The sequence below is a fragment of the Anthonomus grandis genome, chromosome 4, assembly GCF_022605725.1.
Source record: "Anthonomus grandis grandis chromosome 4, icAntGran1.3, whole genome shotgun sequence".
NCBI classification, from domain to species: Eukaryota; Metazoa; Arthropoda; class Insecta; order Coleoptera; family Curculionidae; genus Anthonomus; species Anthonomus grandis.
In genome coordinates, this window is record NC_065549.1 from 18,167,391 (window position 1) to 18,188,816 (window position 21,426).

General features: G+C 32.5%; 2 protein-coding genes across 2 annotated transcripts; one reads left to right on the top strand and one right to left on the bottom strand.

The window, feature by feature from the left end:
• Positions 1 to 81: 81 nt before the first annotated feature.
• LOC126735026 (protein CLP1 homolog) lies at positions 82 to 12,602 on the bottom strand. The gene is made up of 5 exons (XM_050438896.1): positions 11,937 to 12,602; positions 5,660 to 5,830; positions 5,405 to 5,595; positions 299 to 615; positions 82 to 230 (listed from the first exon to the last, which is right to left on the bottom strand). The coding sequence occupies exons 1-5, from the start codon at positions 12,418 to 12,420 to the stop codon at positions 119 to 121; spliced, it is 1,275 nt and encodes a 424-aa protein (XP_050294853.1). The 5' UTR covers positions 12,421 to 12,602; the 3' UTR covers positions 82 to 118.
• A 3,287-nt stretch (positions 12,603 to 15,889) lies between these two features.
• Positions 15,890 to 19,064, top strand: LOC126735601 (uncharacterized). Its single transcript, XM_050439646.1, has 3 exons — positions 15,890 to 16,192; positions 18,156 to 18,370; positions 18,428 to 19,064. The coding sequence occupies exons 1-3, from the start codon at positions 15,985 to 15,987 to the stop codon at positions 18,986 to 18,988; spliced, it is 984 nt and encodes a 327-aa protein (XP_050295603.1). The 5' UTR covers positions 15,890 to 15,984; the 3' UTR covers positions 18,989 to 19,064.
• The last annotated feature ends 2,362 nt before the right edge of the window (positions 19,065 to 21,426 follow it).

Genomic DNA, 21,426 nt, shown 5'->3' on the forward strand with positions numbered 1-21,426 from the left:
AAATGTGTATTCTATAAAAAATAACAATTATGTCCTTATAATTTATATAATAATCCAACCATAATAAATACTAACTTCTAGAAATGAAATCCTATGTACCACCCTACAGATACGGGAATCAGTGACTATCCATAAATTGTAACTCAGACAACACAAGGATATTGTTGGGTAGTGGCTTAGGCTGTGGTGATAACAAAGTAATAGTTTGCCTCTCTGTATCAATATGTGAACTATAAAATTTTAATAAACGCTCGTTAGGCAAAATACAGCTGGTTTAAGTTAAAGCATAGTTACTTACACACATACAAATCCGGCTACATGCGATAAAATTACATCATCATCTTCCTTTTCAGCAAAACTGACTGCTAAAATGTGATGCGAAATTCCTGGATTTGGAGTTATCGGGACTAGTTTGGTTAGATGATCCTCCGGTTTCATACCATGTGGTAGACATGAATCAGGTAGTGGAGGTGCCCCTATTTTAAAAATTTTTACTTCGGACCATTTTAGATCAAAAGAATGGGGGTACAGCTGATTTTTTGGCGTTCCATAAAAGTATTCTTTAATTCTTTGGTCTCTCGCTTCTATTCTGGCACTCTTTGACAGCTCTACAACCTGTAAATACAACAAGATAATTTATTATAAGAAACTAGTTTTGTCGAGATACTCCGCAAGTTCGAAAGAAATATAAAAAAATATAGATGGTTGTTGGGGATTACGTTGCTGACACATTAGTTGGAGCTTTCCATTTCCCTGTAGTTTTATATTGCTAGTTCGAAATGATGAAAATATTGCTGTTCGAAATGGCCGGTAAATTGGATACACATTGTTGAATTTGTGTTTAGTTTCTATTGATTACTTCTCCTTACGAAACTTAAAAAATACAAAATACTATAGAAAGTATAGAATATAATAATTAATAATTACATGCTTCTTGTCTGGCATGTTAAGACGTAGTAATGACACAACATATTATATGCGACGTTGCCACAAAGAATATTAAAGGGGAACGATCATTAAAAATTAAAATAAAAAACGCAACAATAGTACTCGTTGACACATGTCTCTCCTTATTGACTTCTTCAGGGTTAGGCAACCAGAAAGCCAAAGGAAAGGAAAAGAAAATACAAAAGGATTAAACAGGAAACGTATTTTTATCAGTCAACTCTCTGTACTAATCAAATCAACATCAAATCAAATATATTATGTTGGATTTAAGACTAACAAGGAAGTGCTTTTTAAGAGGTTTACCAAATTTACATTATTCTTTTACTTAATGTAAAGTAATTTAATGCCCATATTATTTTATATATTAGCTTTACTTGTATTTAGGTTTGTAAAGACATAAGTAATACCACTCCCAGAACTAACCACCTAAAGACAAGGTAAAAATGCACCATAAGGAATGCTTTTCCAGCAATAAGATACTCAAATAACAGAACCTATCTTGGAAAGCGTCATACCATCTAGCAATGGGACACTGCAACCTACTGTGTCTTTGCCTGGTAAATTTTCTAATGGTATAGTCACTAGACTCGAACAATATCCTAAACAATTTTTTCCGGTTACCGGTCGTTCTTTGTTATCATTCTGCATTCCTTCAAAAAAAAAGATTTCTGCTCCATCAAGTCGTGGAAAATCAAATACCTATTCAGCGAACATCAGCAGCAAGAAGAAAAATTGGAGGAAAAAGTAGATTAGCCTTTGGCTAGACGTCGCCTATGTACATTATTGGAAAGTATAAATAACAGCATTATTTATTTATTTATTTAAAGACAATTCTGGAAGATCTCTTGGCCACAATGGAAAAAACAGACCGCAGATTCATTAAAAATGTGTGTAGAAAAAAAGTGAGACTTGGAGGAAATAAGTTAAAAAAATAATATATTTATTTTTGACAATAATTTGTTATTCTTGTTCATTTTTTAAAATAAGTAATGTTAATAAATATATGTATAGTTAGAAAAGTTTATAAAGAACCGGTGACATCAACAGGCGGCAAAATTCGCGCATCTCGTTATTCTATCGATCGGGTCAGATGACTATGTCGAGGTCTGAAGACAGTGGAGGCGGCACACTTGTTGAAATTATTAATATTTATTTGTACTAGAGTTTAAATAGCCCTAGATTTTTAGTAGGTATAGCTAGCGATATTATAAGTGCGTTTGATTTAGTTGAAATACCAACTAAGAATGCATATATATGAATTTAATTGCTCCGAGATTCGTTTAAAAAAATTTAGATAAATTAAAATTATATTTTTTAGCATTGTGATTTGCCCATAAAATATCTAATAAAAAATAGTTTTATTTACAGGAGGATGCAGTTCGCTAATTATTTTTAAAACAGGACTTCAAATAGGTAGCTGAAAATTATTCTTTATTCGCATTTTTTTTTAAGGATTAGGTATTTTAAACGACTTGTGTAAAGAAACAAATTATATATATTATATATTTATATAATATATATAATTTGTTTCTTATATTATAAATAAAAATAAAATTAAATATTATATATTTTTATTCACTATCAGATAGTGTATTACAACCTAAATCAGATTCATCCGATGAAGACCATTCGATCTCTTCATCAGATGAGCCTGTATTTACTGTAAATTTTAAATAATCCAATGCTTCATCAAAAAGGTGATGACTTTCGAAATATTGTTTTTCTATGTTGTCTATATGGTTGCAAATATTTATCCACTCATCATTCGAAATTTCCGCAAATTTCTGCCTTGTCAAAGTTTCAACATCCGCCAATTTAAAAGTGGAATTTCTGCTTGCCACCCAATTCTTAACAGTTGCCCAAATTTTTTCTATCGGATTAAGCTCTGGGTGGTATGGAGGCAAACGTAACACAATGTGTCCATGCTTTTCCATTAGGTCGTCCAACTTGGTTTTTACAGGATAATTTTTTTTATTTTCAGACACTACTTCATATAACTCTGTCTTGGTGAGTTTTGCATCAAATGTAAAATTACGTTTCTTGAGCCAGTCAACTATTTCCTGCTTTTTACTTCCAGATGTAACATTCTTGACTACAGGCACATTGTGATAAGCTGCATTGTCTAATACTAGGACGGAATTAGGTAGTAAATTTGAAATTAACTGATTTTCGGCCCATTTCATGAAGTTGTGATGGTTCATGTCATCATGATAGTCTCCGCTTTTTGACCCTAAAAACAGAAGAATAAAAGATTTTAAAATAATCGTATAAAGTTGTCAGTGTGGTATTAATTATCAAAATATCAATATTGATAATGGTAAAAGGTTGACTAAATATTATAGGTGAAAATGTGGGTAGGGAACTGGGACTGAAAAGTATAAGTACCCGCTTATCCAATCAATGAACTAAGAGTATCATTTCTGCGTATTACATTTTAATATCATTTTTGGTATTACTTTATATAGAAATAACAAAAAAATTTGGCCTGAGCGAAAAATCAGTAACCCATTATTTACGAAACAGTAATTAATTTTCATTTATTTTTTTAAAATTATCAGACAATTGAATAATTTAAACCAATTTTACTTACCTTTTACAATAAAAATCGGATAGTCTAACTAAAAAAACTATAGTCTATTTCACTATTATACTTAAAAAAAAACACACAACAGATTTTAAATGCCTTATAACACGATTAACTCACTTCCCGTACGAGCCGACACTGAGTAGGCCTTCAGGCTACGTCATAGGCTTTAAATCCCCGGCAGGTACAAAGAAACGAAGTACGGCGGCTGCTTTGTTCTTGCGGTTTCTTTAATAAGAAGCGAGAGAAAATATATTGCGTTCGTCTTTTCTCTCTGCCACCGGATTTTCTATCGATTTTGTGTTGAAAAATGGGTTTGTGCGCATATTGAGCAGCCGGTTCTTTATAAACTTTTCTACCTATACATAATGACATGCATTTAAACGTCACGTATGTAGAAGACACGTGTAAGCAATTTTAATTCTAATACGTCTCTAACTTGTACTTTAACGAGATGTAGTTAGACTGGACCCGATCGAGACAACGTGCAGAATTGCGTCCGCTACATACGAATATGCGCCCTGCATAGGTATTTTGCTGATGTGGTCTTAGTGTGTCTAGTCTCTAGGTCTAGTTTGTGCTTACCCCTTCTCAACACAGTGGAGATTATATGTCGGACGTTTTTTGGTTCTTTTCTGCAAAGAGGTGGTATTTTTGGGCAACACCAATGTAGGCTCTAATAAAGGGACTAATAGATCCTCTTCTAGCAAGTTCATCAATTTTTTCATTTTTTGGTACACCACTGGGTCCCGGTATCCACACAAGTTTTATTTAGGGCTAGGTTGCTCCAGCTTCTTTAGAGATAATGGGGAGTTTCATACCAGCTGTAATATAACTAGGGTTAGCAAGGGCTGCCTGGCTCTCAGATATTATTAGGATATAGATAGATATATAGGCTCTGGCTCTCCTATTATGTTCTCTTCCACATTCGAGTATTGCACATTTCTGTTTAAAAGACCGAGGCAAGATTTCCTAATGGACGGAATATCTCGTCTAATACCCACGCCTTCATCGGTCTTTGATCCGTCTATCTACCATATCAAATCCCCACGGATCCTACGCTTACTGTCGTATTCACTCTTTTCTGCTCTGATACACTATTTCTATTAAAGTTTATGATTCCCAATCATGTAATCTGACATAATTTCTAATTTTTTATCTTCACAGATTGTCCCAATTTCTTGCTATCCTATTATTCGAGTTAGCTGTAGTTACATCTCATCCGTTGTAATTCTAGTCTGGCTTTGCCTTGAAAAATCGAATGAAGTAGCATCAATTTCAGTAATGCCCCATGGATGTTATGTTGTGACAGGTGCTGTTACGTATAGACACACTAGTTTTTGGTATTTTATGCAAGGAAGGGTAACATTTTCCTTTTTCAAAAGAACTTAAGATAAATAGCATGTGACAATTTCTTTCTGAGAGATTTCAAAATAATACTTTTTTCTGAACACAATTTTAAATATGTATAATGTGCCTATAGATAGTACCTAACTGCAAAATTAAAATCCAGTCATCATAATTATGATGTTTTAACTGAAACCACATACAGACACAGAATTTGTAATTTCTTATTTAGCGGATCAATATGAAAGAATGTCATGAAACCATTTAAGACTCCAACACATTATTACATATTATATTCATATAAAATGTTTATAAAGGAAAATTCTGATCCACTTAATAGAACGCCCTTCTAGGACAGTTCTAGGAATATACTAAGACCTATATCACCTTTTCTTTAATCTTTCATTAAACTTTTCTAAAGATGTAGGCATAAAACCAAAATTCATATGATTCTCTATATTGAAAAAACCATTTCAAAAATTTTTACGGTTTGCCCAATAATCAAAAAACAAAATAGGAACTTACCCCACCACTTTTCTGTAGAAAGACAATCTTAACATATGCAGGCATGTCTCTAACCAATTCATTATATAGTCTTTCTTGATCCAACACCATAATAACATCTACTTCGAATGCATGGCATGAATCAAGTAGCAGCTTATAACCATTCCCTTTTATCCAACCGCAAGTGTTTATAATTACACCTGAATGTCTTGCTAAAAAAACGAATATCTATTCCTTAATTACAATTCTTTCATTCAGATATATAACAAACCATACTTTTTTTGTTAACTTCCAGCCTTTCTTTAACAGTAGACGCCAATTGGTTGACGATCTTTTTATATAGCTTAAAATTGTCTGAAGGACTCTTGTGGCCAAAATTATATACCAAGGGCGCCTCTTGAGAAAACCCTTCGTCTATTGATGCAGGACGTTCAATTACAAGTGCTCCTAATTATTAGAAAAAACAAATAATTTTTAACATGTTTGTGAGTAAAATCAAAATGGTTCCGACAAATTCACAATTATAGTTATCTATTATTTATTATCTTTATACATTGGGTATTATGTCACTATTTCAATAATATCAATTTAAAAAATTTTATCTCAATCTACGCTCAATTATTGAAAAGAATATTTCTTCTAAATGAGGGAATAATAAGAGTGTATAAGATAGTATTTTCTAAATTGATATTTATTGAAATAGTGACATAATACCCAACAAAATAGATAAACAAAAAGATTTCATGTTAGAAATAATAAAAGTTAAAAAACATTATTTATTTCCATAAATGCATATAATTTTGTAAATAAAAATTATTTTAATTCACACCCCATTCACAGAAGACTGATGACTGATTTAGAAATGACATTATACATTACATTCAAATCTCGCCTCATTATATATATATATATATATACTACTATATATATATAACTTATAACTACTATATATATATAACTTTTACGATTATATATATATATATATATAGTTATATAAAGTACGCCACTGGTTTAATTGGCCTCTTAATATTTAAACAAAATTTCTCATTCAAATAAAAAAAGCCTACCTGTTTTTTTGCTGACAATAAATATTTATAATTGCAAATATTTCACCTGGTCATAATTATAGCAACATTTGAAATTTAGTGCTCTTTCAATCTGTTGAAGTGCAATATTGAAACAATTTATATTGTGATTTCTTGGTAGTTATTTTAACTTATTTAAATAACAGTATGAGTCGTGGTAAAGCCGTGTCTGTTGAAGTGAGGCAACTTATAATTAATCAGTATAAGTCAGGCATCAAACAGTCATCCATTGCAAAAAATTTTGCTCTTCACAGATCAGTTGTATAACGTGTAGTAAAAAGATACAATAACACAGGGCTGGTAGTACCCAAAAAAAATTCGGGACGTCCCCGGAAAACTTAAAAAAAAAGTGACAAAATGATTGTTCGGATTTCCAGGCAAAACCCATTTTTGTCCTCTTCAAAAATTAAAGGACTTTTGGATGGCAGTGGGTGTTCCGATCTTAGTGAACGATCCATAAGGCGGCGTCTATTTAAAAATAAGTTGTTTGGACGCAGACCAGCAAAAAAGCCTCTTCTTTCCAAGAAGAACGTGAAGGCAAGAAGAACGTGAAGGCCCGACTTGAATTTGCTCGAGAACACCAGGGCTGGACTATTGATCAGTGGCGCAGAGTTATTTTTAGCGATGAATCAAAATTCAATTTATTTAAAAGTGATGGTGCTGCATACGTTCGACGTCCTGTAGGCAAAAGATTTAATCCTCGGTACACTTCTCCTACAGTTAAGCATGGTGGTGGTTCAGTTTTAGTGTGGGGCTGCTGGGGTATGGTATGGGACCTCTTCACAGAATAGAAGGGATTATGGATCGATTTATGTACAAGGATATATTAAAGAATGTTATGTTACCCTATTCTGAAGAAAATATGCCGCTGTTATATCAATTTCAACATGACAATGATCCAAAACATTCTTCAAGGCTAATAAAAGAGTTTCTTCATGATGAAAAAATTAATGTTATGAAGTGGCCCTCCCAATCTCCGGATTTAAATCCAATAGAAAATCTTTGGGAAATTGTGGATAACAGGTGTAGAACCAGGAATTTCAAAAATGCTGGAGAACTTTTCGAAGCTCTTCAGGATACTTGGTTGTCAATCGATCATGATGTTATAAACAAACTTATTTTATCCATGCCAAAAGGATGCATTGCTGTTATAAGGGCTAAAGGGTATTATACTAAATACTGAAGAATATATATATATATATATATATATATTTGATTATAAATATATATATTTGATTTACTTTAAATTACAAATAAACAATAAACGAACCTAATTTTGTTTCCTGAGGAAAGTTTCTATCTCAAAAAGTTTTAATATGAAGATGAAATTCTAATCTGTATTTAGATAATATCTTAAGAGACATACTAAAAACTTAAGATGGAAGAAAGTGTAACAAAAAGACAGTGTCATCAGGGTCAACTGTATTTTTTGAAAAATAACACACATTGACCTACCAACCTCTATATACAGTGCGGGTGTGTAACTTGGGGTTAATTATTTTTACCTGCGCTTTTTTTGTTGAAGTTATATAGTGTGTCCCAAAAATAAAATATGACGTCGTTGGGGATTTTTTGAAATAGCAACCCTAATTTTCTATTGCATATTTTGAAAGATTAAAAAAATTATACAATTAAAATGATTTTTTTTTAATTTAGTATAATTTATGTTGTTATATTCAAAAAAATGTTTAACAAATGCTTAAAATGTAGCCCATTTACTATTTAATATTATCTTAAATATACTTAAAAACAGTTTTGAACATTTTTAAAGCTTTATGTGAAAATTATCCAGTGGGTCCCAAAATTGAAATACATATATTATGGATAATTTTTAAAAAAATGCCTTTTATTGTTTATTTCTAAAGAGCATGTCAACCTATACAAAACACAAACACTCACAGACTCGCACTGGTTATAGTGATCCTTTGATAATGGTTTGGATTTGGAAATAAAAAAAATTTAAACTTAGTATCGCACAAAATGACATGGTTATGTAGTTTATATCAGCTCAGCAACAGTAATTGCTAATTTGTTCTATGAAATTTTTATAATTTTATAAGACAACTTAAACTTTAAATTAGCTCTTTTAATTTACAATGGCTGAATGTTTAGTCAATATTGTAACCAGGACTAACAGGAGGAAATATTGTGACCAGGAGCATTTACATATAAAGTAATCTATACTATAGAGTAAGAAAAGCATAGAATTACTTTGACAATAAAGAGGGTTAATATGATTTTTATACTTAAGACATAAATGCATAAAAAGTATTCTTCATCATTCACTCAATATTTAAAATCCCACCTGTTCATCATTTACTATAAAATTGCCAATACCCACAATGGCTTTATCCAAAACACTGTTGCTTAGAAAGACTATAATTATCTTATAAATAATTTAGGATAGGAGTTAAGAAATTAATGTTAGAAAAAGCTAACTACTTGAATACTTTCTAAACAAATTTTATACTGTCTTCTTATTTTATTATTGCATTTTCTTTTACTGGTTAATTCAATATTTTTGTGATAGCTTTGTTATAAGCATTTTGTGTTCTAAACAATAAAGCTTATTTTCAATTTGAGAGAAGCCACTTAAACACGTTTCCTAATCTTGTGTTTAGTGGTTTAAAGTTTTAATCTGGTTTATTATTATATATCAACAAGCTTTTGTCTTTGCATATAGATTCAATACATCAACATTTAGTTTTTTAGTTTTACAGTTTTTTTTTTTTTATTTTATTAAATTTACGGGAATTCCCATTTTCCAAAATAAATGTACAAAATAGATTATTACATAATAGATAACTTAACCTAGTGAGTTGATACAATGTAAATAAATATATATATATCTAAGAACTGAGTTGACACCATTACAGCCATAGTCTGCTCAGGCTATTCTTAAAAACGGACAGTGAACTACTAGATAAATCAATGTTATGAGCGTTTAAGACACTCAGAGATCTATCGATAGGAGAATGACGGCCATATTCAGTTCTGTGCATAGGAACATGAAAAAGGTCAAAATTGGGTAGAGTTCTATTTGGAACATTGAGACCCACTTTAGAAAGAAGGTCAGGAGCATTAATCAGGCCATTAACCAGCTTAAAGACAAAACAAAGATCAGAGTTCACACGCCTTTTGGCCAATGTATCCAGGTTAAATCTTACTCTCATGTCCTCACGATGGTACTCGTCAAAGCTAATGCCCATTCTAAATGCAGCACACCGTAAAAATCCATCTTGTACTCTCTCAATCATATCTATTGAATTCTGATATAGAGGAGACCACACTACTGAAGAGAATTCAAGATAAGATCTAACCAGTGAGACATAAAGGAGTCTATAGGCTTGCAGAGAGAGATGTGAACTATACCTGTTTACAGCACCCAACACTCTTAGTCCCTTTAAAGTTATTTTAGAGATATGATGACAAATCTCAGATGCTCATCGAACCACACACCCAAATCCTTGACTACATTCACATACTGCAAGGACTTACCAAGGATACTATATGTAGAATTGAATCTCTTTGAACCTCTATGAAATGATATGTAGCAACACTTAAAAATATTGAGCCTCAATCCGTTCATCACTGACAACTCACACAAAGCATCAAGGTCTTCCTGAAGTTTGGCTATATCATTCACCTGCATGTAGAGCTTCAGGTCATCAGCATACAAACTTACAGAATTATGATTGATCACATTAACAATATCATTCACAAATAGATTGAAGAGCAGAGAGACACAGTGAGATCCCTGAGGAACCCCTGAGACTACATTAGTAGGTGCAGAAGTACAGCCATGCACCTTCACACTCTGAGTTCTTCCTATCAGAAAACTCTTTAGCCATTTTAAGAGGGAGTCATAAAAACCAGCACTTTCCAACTTGGCCAGCAAGAGACCAAAGTTCACCCTGTCGAAGGCCTTGGAGAAGTTGGTATAGACTGCATCAGTCTGAATCCCCCCCTCCAAAGCCCCCAACAGATCACACTCGTATTGAACCAAACTGCTGGTTGTGGATTTCCCAGAAGAGAATCCTGACTGTTTTTCACTAACGATTCCTTTGCATTGCCATATTAGCTGACCGCAAACCAAACTATTAAACAATTTGGCCAATGAGTTTTGAATACATACTCCACGATAATTGGCAATATCCTCCCTATTGCCAGCCTTAAATATAGGCATGATGAAACTGTGCTTCCAAGCTTCTGGGAAGGTAGAGTCCTGTAAAGACATATTAAAGATCATCTGGAGAGGCCTACTAATTGTATAAATACAGCTCTTTAAAAAGACATTATATTACCTGGCCCACAGATAAACTTGTTAGGTAATTTCTGGATCTTAGAAAATACCTCCGAGAGAGTGAAGCGTCCAACAATAATATTCTGGGAACCAAATTCAAGAGAATCAGGAATGGGATAAGTAGAGTTGTCGTAAACTGTAGCAAAAAACTTTGCTACAGTTTCAACAGAACAAACAAATCAGTAATTGCTTTCCTAGACTCTGCCATTTCCCAGCCAAAAACATCGAATTTGGAAATGCATTGCTCTTTCTTTTGTCATTGACAAACCTCCAAAAGTAACGACTATCATCCACCACTGACCTCTCCACTTTACTAATATATTTACTAAAGCAAAGATCGTGTTCTACTTTACATCGAGATCTAAGAGTCGAAAAACGAGCATAAGAGTCAGGTGAGGGAGTAGATGTATATTTTCTGTGTGCAGCCTTCTTTTTACAAATTAAGTCTTTAAGTAAAGGACTAAACCATTTAGGAAAAGATGAAGACCTTAGTCTCTTTTTAGGAACATACAAATCAATGCAATCCTGTAAAATATCATTTACCTTACCCGCAGCACCATCAACATTCAACCCATCACAATTCATACTCCAATCAATAGCCCCCAAATGAAAGTTAATAGCCCCAAAGTCGCCATTCCGAAAATCAAAATAAAATTCATCAAGCATTAATGAAGATGAGTCAGTTAGAATATTAATATGATAAGAAACGTGGTGCAAACTATTACTAAAAATGTAGCCAACAGTAGCTGAAATATTAATATTATGCAAATCAGAAAATACTATTCTGATTGTTAACAGAGCAAAACACAAATCATCTGCAAAATTTACTATAATCCCTATATCAGACAAATTATTTGCATGTACCTTAAAGAAATGGTGGCACCAGCCTTTTTATCTCATCAAGGAATTCTTGCAGGCAAAATTTTGAAATGTTAATTCAAACTGTCTACCATTTAAGCATCTCCAGTTATTATTTTATGTTTTGTGTATGCTACATACACTATGACTTAAAATTAGTATTACATGGTTTTATTTTGATGATGAATTTTATTTCATGTCATAAGTATGAAATATAATTTAGTTTAAAATACTGACTGATTTATTAAATGCTTTAGAAAAATTACCAAAGGTTTTATCCAGCAAAATAATGTAATTAAGGTCTTACCAACACATCCTGGAATAGTGACTTTACCCTGCCCAACATCTAAATCTACAAATATAGGTCTTCGACCCATTCTAACACCATAATTTAGCAAGATCCTGCACAAAGTTGACTTTCCAACATCTGTTGGCCCAACAACCATAGCAATAGGACCCCTTTTATTGTCTTTTTCACTTTCAGAGCGCATAATCTCTAAGGCTGCATGGCAATTAGAATAAACTACCATTGGGGTTTCTTTGGCAGTATAAATGACATCAGTTTTGCCTTTAACTTCAATGGTACAGCCCTGCCATGTAAACACTGCTACTTTGGCGCCCGCAGTAAATTCGTAAGTTTTACCTTTTACCAGTTCTGTGCCGAATATCTCTGCCAGGCCGCTTTTTAGTGTTAAATACACTTTTTCGCCTTTAGATTCGACTTCGAAGCGGAGTTCATTGTCGGCGTCGAGTTTGAATTCTTGTAGGACCGATTTTTTATCTTCGCTCATTTTAACTACTTAAAGTGTGGGTTAAAACAAATGAACGTGAATTATACTGGTGTCGTACGACGAATTAATACCAATTAAACTAAATAAAACAGAAAAAATCCAACAAAAAAAGAATTTTCATAAAAAGCTAACAACTTTCATAACACTTTTAAGGTTATGTTACTTCATTTGTTTACGTTTTTCCTGTTCACTGTATGCTTAGTTGTCGGATGTTATACTTTAAGGAGTGTTTTACATTCAGCGATTTTCGCCCGCGAGGCTCTCAACCGATATCAATAGCGATTTTTTATATTGGACAAATAGGAAAACGGCTGCAATAAGTTAGGCTGCGTCTACGTATATCATAAAAGGTTCCGCGACAATTGCTGCCTATAACTCCAATTCCTAGGTTGCAGCAACCGTCGGACAAAAAGGTGGCGCAGTGAGTTGCTTAAAGTAACTTGAAGCGAAGTTTTTACTAATCATTTTGTTCCTCTCGCCTTTCGTACAAGAGAAGTTTGAAGATCAAAATCAATTATTTTTCTTCTTGTCCTCACGTGCTCCTCTGGGTTGTAGAGATATTATCTCCAGAAGTCCAAAGAGGGCGGTTTTCGAATAAGCAAATATGGCTGTTCATCCAATTTTTTTGTTTGAAAACTTCCTTTTTTGCCTGCTCCCTTCCAAATTGCCATGTGGAGGGAGATCTTTTTAGGAGACTTTGTATTTCTTTATAATATGTGTCCTCATACCTTCGCTCTTTAGAATGGGGCTCTTCTGTTTCGGGGCACAGTTGTACTCAAGTGACCTTTCCAGACTGCTAATGATTTTACGAATAACCGGTCTCTCTCACCTCTAAAGTCTCAAGATTTCAGACGAACTTTGCTAATTAAATTTAAATTAAATTGGCCACCACATACAATTTCTTTTGTGTCTTCTTAAGGACTCTGGATTAATAGGAATCTTCACTCACAGCGCCTAGTTCCGATTGCAGTAACTTTCCGACTGGCTAGTGGAAGTCGATTTCCACATTCGGGGTTTCCACGCTTATTCCCGCCGAAATGGAGCTAACTAAGTCGTGATACGAACACGACTATTGCTAAAACCGAACTGTAATTACCTTTAATTTTTGTTGCGATCGGCGTTTGAAATGTAAAAGAACCTAAGCTATGTTGACGTATTAAGTTAAATGGGAACTCTATTCCAATATTAGACTTATCGAAGTCTGATATTGGAATAGTTTCATCGAATCATCATTATATTGCGGCACTATGGTGCGCAGTGAGTTGAGAATCTCGAATATTATCGAAGGGACTATATCCGTGCTTATATGTAAAAGAACCTTTGGTTTTGAACTAGTAGTGGTCGCATTTGGTGAAATGGGAAAACTATTGCACTTGGAATAATTGGACGTAGTTATGCATAACGCGACCAAGCACCAGAATAACAATTGTGGGAAAACACAATTAAGTTTCGAATGCCCTTAAAAATTGACAAATCTAATTTTTGCAAGCTATAACCAAGACACTATTTCAAATTATACTATGTAAGCTTTTAGGAAAAAATAATAAACTTTAGAAGTTATGATAAAAAATTTCACCTAGTCTGGTTATGCTTTTTTACTTATTAGGTTTTTTATTTTACAAAATTGAACCACACGCCAAACTTGTCGCATAGCGCGTTTATGCAATGCCATTTATTTTCTTTTTAGACTATATATTTCGACTGACAGCCCTATTTTTCATTAAGGTAGTCTATGAACAGCCGAAAATTTTGTTAGAAACACCGACTTAAAATGAAAAGTGACTATTTAAAACCCTTACAAATCTTTTAGAAAATCCTGTAAAAGCACTTTTTCTTTTAAAGTAAAAGAAACAACAAAATTACAGTAAAACTAAACCATTTTATTTATTAACATAATAAGCTAAGCAAATTACAACTGCATAGCTATAGTATACCTTGAAAAACTTCAAATAAAACTAGAGTTTCTTTGTAACAACTAACGATTATCTAAAAAGTTCTATTACTGCCCCATTTCATAGTAGCACTAGATAGTTTAGTATCTACTTACCTCTAAATTTATTTCATATGCGCGATTTAGTAAAATAGCAGTCAGGATTTTTTTAAAATTTAAATTAAATCACTCAAGAAACGTCTGTTGATATTTCCTAGCTAAGTTCGGTAAATGCATCTGCGAGAAAAATGATCAAAATTTGATAAATATCACGTGATATATTACCTATTTTTCGATGCCAGATCACGTGACCGCACTTAACTGCTATTTGCATTACTAAGCCAAGCGCCCAGTATCATGGCGTTTAATTGACCTATGCAATTTCGTGGCATTTAGTCGTTTTATGCAAAATTCAACTAGTGTTATAAACCGTTTGGCGCTTAGTTTAATTTAAAATATATCCTTAACTTATAGCTTTCTAACGCTCGAGATTTTTTTCGTAGATAAATATGGTATTTGGCCGTCAGATGACACAATAATACCAAAAAAAAAACGAATTTGGCGCTTGGTCGCGTTATGCATAATTATGTCCAATTCTAAAGCTGATTTATGTAGTTTTTTATAGCCTGATAGCCCAATTTAGGCAACCTTGCCATTTCTTCGTTACTGTTTCCTTCCTAAAGCTAGCTTTCTATTATTCAATTGTTCAACTACCTGCTTCTGCCGATTCATGTTTTAGGCAATAAGCCACCGGGAAAACTTAACCTGACAAAATTTTCCAATACCGAAATTCATTTGAGCAATCCGCTCGTCATTTGGCAATTCCAAGTATGAAATGCTGTTTGCAATTTAGATACCGATTTCGATGTTGCCAGTTTGGAGGTCCCTACAAGCATAAAATGATTTCAGCTTTCTCAAGGTATACAAGTGGGGGAATCTATGATTATGCAGAGAAGGGCGCTTAAAGGTAAAATTCTTCGAGTTTTGGAATATTTGAAACATTGGTACCCATATTTTTTCCAAATACTGTAACACTTTTATAATCGATATCCAGTTTCTCTACAAGAGTCTATTCTTTCTTCTCATGTTGAATCCACTTCTATGATACTACAAACTATTTCTTCCAGTCGTTCTTGGTCCTGGACACTTTCGATAGAGGATTTATAACAATCTTTAAGTCAAAAGGACGTCTTAAAATTCAAAACATTTAAAATGGCTTTTTGTTCAATTCGACAAATCTCTACATTGTACTGCTGAATTATCTTAGTTGAGATAACTTAAATAAAAGAGCATGAACATTTAGATATTAGTCCGAGAGAGAATTGCAGAGTGATAACTAATGTTCCTAAGCCACAAGTACTGTCAGCCAATGTTCTGGGAAGGAGTTCAGATATTACAAAACTGGACATCCATAACTAGAGTTGCACACATTTTTAAATCAACTAACATAGTATTTGTCCGCGTGAATGCAGCTTTAATTCTTTAAATTATACCTGGGAAAACCAAACCCAATTAACGCAACCATTTAAAATGTCATACCTAAGTAAGTGAGGTAAAAAAAGTCGTCCATATCCGTCATCACGTCATTATTTTTGTCAATTTTCAAAATTTTCGTAAAATTAAAATTACCAAAGATGGACGAAATTATAATAAATACGGTGAAATTCTTGTCCAGCACGGTAGTAGTAAGGTTACTATCATATCCTCCTTTTGCTATTGAAATATTTTTGGCCGCTGTAGTCTGTGTGGTGCACATCCTTCTCCTTTTTGAAATTAACACTTTGGTGAGAAGGACAAACTCGAAGGCTGCGGCTAGACTAAGAATGAGACACCCTATCAAAGGTAAGTTTTTACATTTCCAGGGTTTGTTTTGAATTCTTATGTCTAAATACCAAAGACATTAAAAGTGGGTATGTAGAGATAATAGATAACACGTTCCATTCGTTAGTTACCGTTAAAAATGGTTATTTCTAAATATAATAAGCCATGGGGATGAGAGAACACGAGATCTATTTGCTGCTTGGCAACGTTGCTTTATTCTTTGCATTATTTTAATATTTAGTTTGATTTGGTTAACACTGGTGTAGCGTTTTGCTTGTTACACAATAGTGTCCTATTTCAGTTGAGACCTGCAGTTTTGACGTACATATCCCACCACTTTGTGTAATGTTTAGTGCCATAAACAGAGTAAATCAAGATCAATTTTTTTCTGAGATACATGGTGAAAACGAAAGTTGAACTTTTTAGGATATTATATCTCACTCTTCATGTATGATAGAAACAAGATAAAGCCTAATTAATATTTAACATATTCGTAGTAAAAATTTACGTGTCTACCATTCTCTTATATTCAATCAAATGTCACGCAGGCGCCTATAAAATTTGCGTAAAAATCTAATGCAACGTTGCCAAAATGCCTATAATTTCTAAAAAGTTCTAATAAATTTTAATTTTTTTTATTACACACCTTAAGAAATTAGACAGAAGAATTTTGATTTAATAGATGTATTTTAAGAGACTACTTGTAAAACCATAATAATTTTTAGATTCCCAAATCAATAAGTCAAAGGGTGCCGAAAATAAAATTTTAAAACGCAATAGATTAACCGTATAGCATCTGAATCGAAATAAAATACAAATACATGTTTGATAGCTATGATCTATGATGTAATTACTTTGAAAATAAAATTTTGTTTTCGAGCACTTTGACTTTTTTTTTGAAATGAGTCGAACGATTATTTTAATATTTTAGTTAATAAAATGTGCACGTTGTCTGGTTGATCCATGAGAAATCAACATTCTCTCAATTTAAAATTATTAACCAGAAAAAGATAAAAAAGTACGCATTATAGACAATTCAAACAGAGAGACAACCTAGAAATGTAATATAAGCAAAAAAAGGACAAGTTATAATTAATTCATATTAGCAACATGAAAATATAAAACATAAAAACTTCATTTCTTTAATACATATTTTAAAAAATCTATTAAAATACCTTTCTAATAAGTTAGGAATGATTTCTTCTGGAATAATTCAGTAATTTCAAACTTAATACATTGCAATTTTTTAACAGAAATTATGGTTAATCCCCTTAGTATAAACGGATTTTCAACAGATTCAACAGATTAGCTCAACAACTTTACGAAATCTTTTGGCATAAAATTTTCACACTTCATAAATGATTATTTATTTCAACTACTTACCTCTTCCTTATCAGTACATTTTCCCTCAATCGCATTTATCACATATGGCTTTTTTGCTTAAGTTCTTATGAGCTGTCTAAGTGAGGTGTCTTATGAGCATTATTTTAAAATTTGGTGATTCCATAAATCTTTATCTTATTTTTTAAAATTTTGTATTACTGAGTTATTGTGAATTTTTGTTAATTGTTAATTTGATCTTAAAATGAATTTTAATATCTAATCTAAATATAGTATAAGAATATCCTTTTTTTTAAATCACGACTTCCTTAGGATTTTTTTGTTAAATAATTTATACTTATATTCTGAATTTTGAACAAAATGTAATCAGAGGAAGGCACAAATCCATGCAAATATGTCAAAATGTGATTATTAGCCCCAACTCCGACATATAACTATAGTTGCCGTCACCGATAGTGTATTTTTATAAACAACAAAATAGAAGTGAAGGCAACTGTACAGTAACTTTAAAAATTTGATAGAACTGCTGTTTTTATTTTGCTTAGGTAAACAGTATATTTTGTACTGTTAAACAATAACGAAATTAAGCATAAATAGTAACAGCTTGGCCATTAAACCACCAATTTTTTTTTTCATTCCCTAGAAAGTGAAACCTCTTTTCACAGCTTGGTAACACTGCAAACGGCCCATCATATTTTCCAAAAGAAACCAACTGAGATGCCGTTTTACCAAAGACCACAAGTATTCGTTCCCGTAAATTCAAGGATCCCCCCGAGGAAAATGATGAGTAGCGGCAATTTTGGTTTGATACTGGCTAAAGGCGACTCGTCTATATTAAAAAGTAAAGTTTCTGAAAGGGTGAGTTTTGTTTTCGTGTTTCTATAACATTCATGTTTATGAGGTTCGATATTTTAGGTTGAGCAGCTGCTTTCCATAAGCCCCAGTGAGTACGTGAGGCGTGACAAAGAACGTCTGAACAGGGAGCAAGGTTTGAAATCATGCATACAGTCCCTAACGTCACTCCTCGAAAAAGCCCTTGAAAATGAGGCTTTGGAGATTAGGAACATGTCGAAGGAAGATATTAAAAAGAGCATCAGGTCACTCAAGGAAAACTTTGAAAACCAATTAAATAGTAATAACCAAACTGCTTTAAACCAACTATGTGACTTTCCCTCGCCAAGCCTTCAAAGCTTAATTGAAAAATCATCTGCCAAAAGACTAATGGAAAATACCCTGTCTCCAAATTTGATTTCCTCCATTTATCACACTTCAAATACCAATTTTACGAGAAGCATGACGGATATTAGGGCTAAGAAAGGTAAAGATGAAAAGGTGGGATTTGAAAGGAACAAGTCTTCAGTCTGCAGCCTTAGCTTAAAATCCAGTGGGTCACTAAGTGATCTCTTTGATAAACAGTCCAACGATTTTTTGAAATTTGACAGGAGAAATGTCGGGAAAGTATGTGAAGGCGATTAATGTTTTAATGTTTAATTTTTTATTAATGTGTGGTTAAATTATGTAAAGTTTGTAATATTTTATAAAAATGACTCAATTTATTGTTTTATTTATTTTACTCTTCTGAGTTTAAACAAAATGCAAGCTATATCCAAAGCAAACGGTTTCTTATATACTATAGTCAGTGGGGACACCATTATCAATTAGAACTCCTAAGAAAAGGATATGCTATTAATATATTTATTTGATTGGCTTGAAAATTCTTATTATAGTTTTTTGAAAAATTCAAAATTTCTGAATTGAACTGAATGAAAAATTCAGAATTTTAAAAAAATTCTTATTATACTTATATAAGTTCGAGATACTGAAAATTACCTTCAGTTACAAGATTATTACGAGTATAGCAAGATATTTAAACGATCAATGTTAAATCCAACGGATTTTGACGGACAATTGAATATAGGGTTGGTTTAGTTGTCTCGTAAAACTATGTAAATAGGTAAATTTAAAAAAATCTATAGTCGGCTTTCAGTCAAGCTCTATGTGTACATTAACATGTACAGGGCGGGGCAAAAAGTGAGGTAAGCGGCTGTATCTCAGAACCTGTACATCTGATAACAATGGAATTTTTTCAATTATAAAAGCGACCATAGGAAAAATCTGGAAATTATTTTTAAGTTCCTTATATCATCACTAGAGGGCGTAACTAAAAATAACTAAGAAAAACTTTTTTTTCCCGAAAACTTATATATTTACCTATACTTTTGATAATACTGTTGGAAAATTATTAATATCGCTATAACTTTATTTTTAGGTTTAGCTATTAGTGTAAAAAAACTTTTAATTAAGAAAATTATTATCTTTTGATTTACGTAAAAATATACGGGGGATTCCATTTAACAAAAGTTTATTTTTTACATTGTCTCGAAAACGAGATGTTCATTTTTTTTTCTGTTGTCACCATTTTAATCAACACAAAAAAATTCTCTTAGTTTGCTAATTTAACCGATCCTGTATCTTAAATATTAATGAAGATACCAATAGTGCCGACTTAATCGGAGGCACTCTGTACAGAAGGCACTTATATTAGTTACTTAAGTAAAGTATTTTTTAGAATAGAGTATTTTTATTTTGTTACCAATCAATAAACATTTTTCTATTAAGGGCATTTTAACTATATCCAACTTATTATTAATCATTTAATAAAATATAGATATAGGATGTTTCCAAAATAACGGTATAACGCTCAACGACAAAAAAAATCTGATCGAAGCTTATGGAAATCTTGTTTCCGTAAAATTTTTAATATTTTAGTATATTGTATATTTTGGTCACTTGATAGTCTCCATGGGCTCAACTCCTGGAACCCCATGGTATCTGAGATAAGCCCCGCTAAACTCTAAAAATCACCCCCTTTAAAGCAGGAGCTGTGTAACCCACCTAGCTCTGAAAACAAGAATTTATTGGAATATTTCACCTAAAATATTTAAATTCCGCACCACACAATATCACATTAAGCCCTGGAACCCTTAACGGCCAACCTATTAAACCCATAAAAACAACACCTGCAAATTCAGAAGTAGTCTAATTAACTAACCTAACCTTGGCAATATAAATATCTAATGCCACACGCGAACTTAATCACCTACACTTTGTTCGACCATTCTGTGTGATTACGTCTGAAGTATAAATTAGTATCACTATAAGTGATATTATAGAGTTATATTATTATAGAGTAAATTGTAGTTTTTAGGGTCGCTGATTCTGATCGAGATTGGTTTAATCTTTATATTCTTCTTCTGGTTACGTTGTCCTGAAGACTATTGGCTTCTTACTTCTTCTGCCAGTTCGATGCCTTCTCAACCGGAGAAAAATTACGATATGCTAGCCTATGTCAAATACTCGATTTATTTTCCCATCTTTTTTGCCGCAAAGCGAAATAACACTGGTATTCTGTTACATAAAACATTCTGCATGAAGTATTTTATTTATTTTAGAATTTATTAATGAAAAAATATAATAAATAAAAATAAAAATGCCGGCAAAAGTTTTCTATTTTAAAAGGTACTCAAAAGGCCGCCTGATTGAGCCAAACGATATCCTAATTTTCAATTTCGTGTTTGTGACCCAATATCTTCAATATTGCGGAGGGTTGTTGGGTGGAGTCAGAAATAAAACAGAAACCTGTTTACCTAAATGTCGACGTTTCGACTTATATTAAGTCATCCTCAGGACACTAAGTCTAGGTTTCTTAAGTTATAATTAAAATGCATTTATAATAGGAGCGTAGAATTATTTTTAACATGGGTTTAATTTGTAGGTGTTATTGTGGGCAAACTACAATCAACAAATTGTTGAAACTAGAATCAACAAATTGTTGATTCTAGTTTGCCCACAATAACACCTACAAATTAAACCCATGTTAAAAATAATTCTACGCTCCTATTATAAATGTATTT

What these genes read in the sequence shown, in the direction of transcription:
- LOC126735026 (XM_050438896.1), bottom strand. Translation starts at nt 12,420, where the DNA reads ATGAGCGAAGATAAAAAATCGGTCCTACAAGAATTCAAACTCGACGCC. An exon ending in TTCTACAGAAAAGTGGTGGG is followed by an intron (nt 616 to 5,404) that starts GTAAGTTCCTAT and finishes TTGTATTTACAG; the next exon opens with GTTGTAGAGCTGTCAAAGAG. An exon ending in GTAGCCGGATTTGTATGTGT is followed by an intron (nt 231 to 298) that starts GTAAGTAACTAT and finishes AAAATTTTATAG; the next exon opens with TTCACATATTGATACAGAGA.
- LOC126735601 (XM_050439646.1), top strand. Translation starts at nt 15,985, where the DNA reads ATGGACGAAATTATAATAAATACGGTGAAATTCTTGTCCAGCACGGTA. An exon ending in AATGAGACACCCTATCAAAG is followed by an intron (nt 16,193 to 18,155) that starts GTAAGTTTTTAC and finishes TTCATTCCCTAG; the next exon opens with AAAGTGAAACCTCTTTTCAC. An exon ending in AAAGTAAAGTTTCTGAAAGG is followed by an intron (nt 18,371 to 18,427) that starts GTGAGTTTTGTT and finishes TCGATATTTTAG; the next exon opens with GTTGAGCAGCTGCTTTCCAT.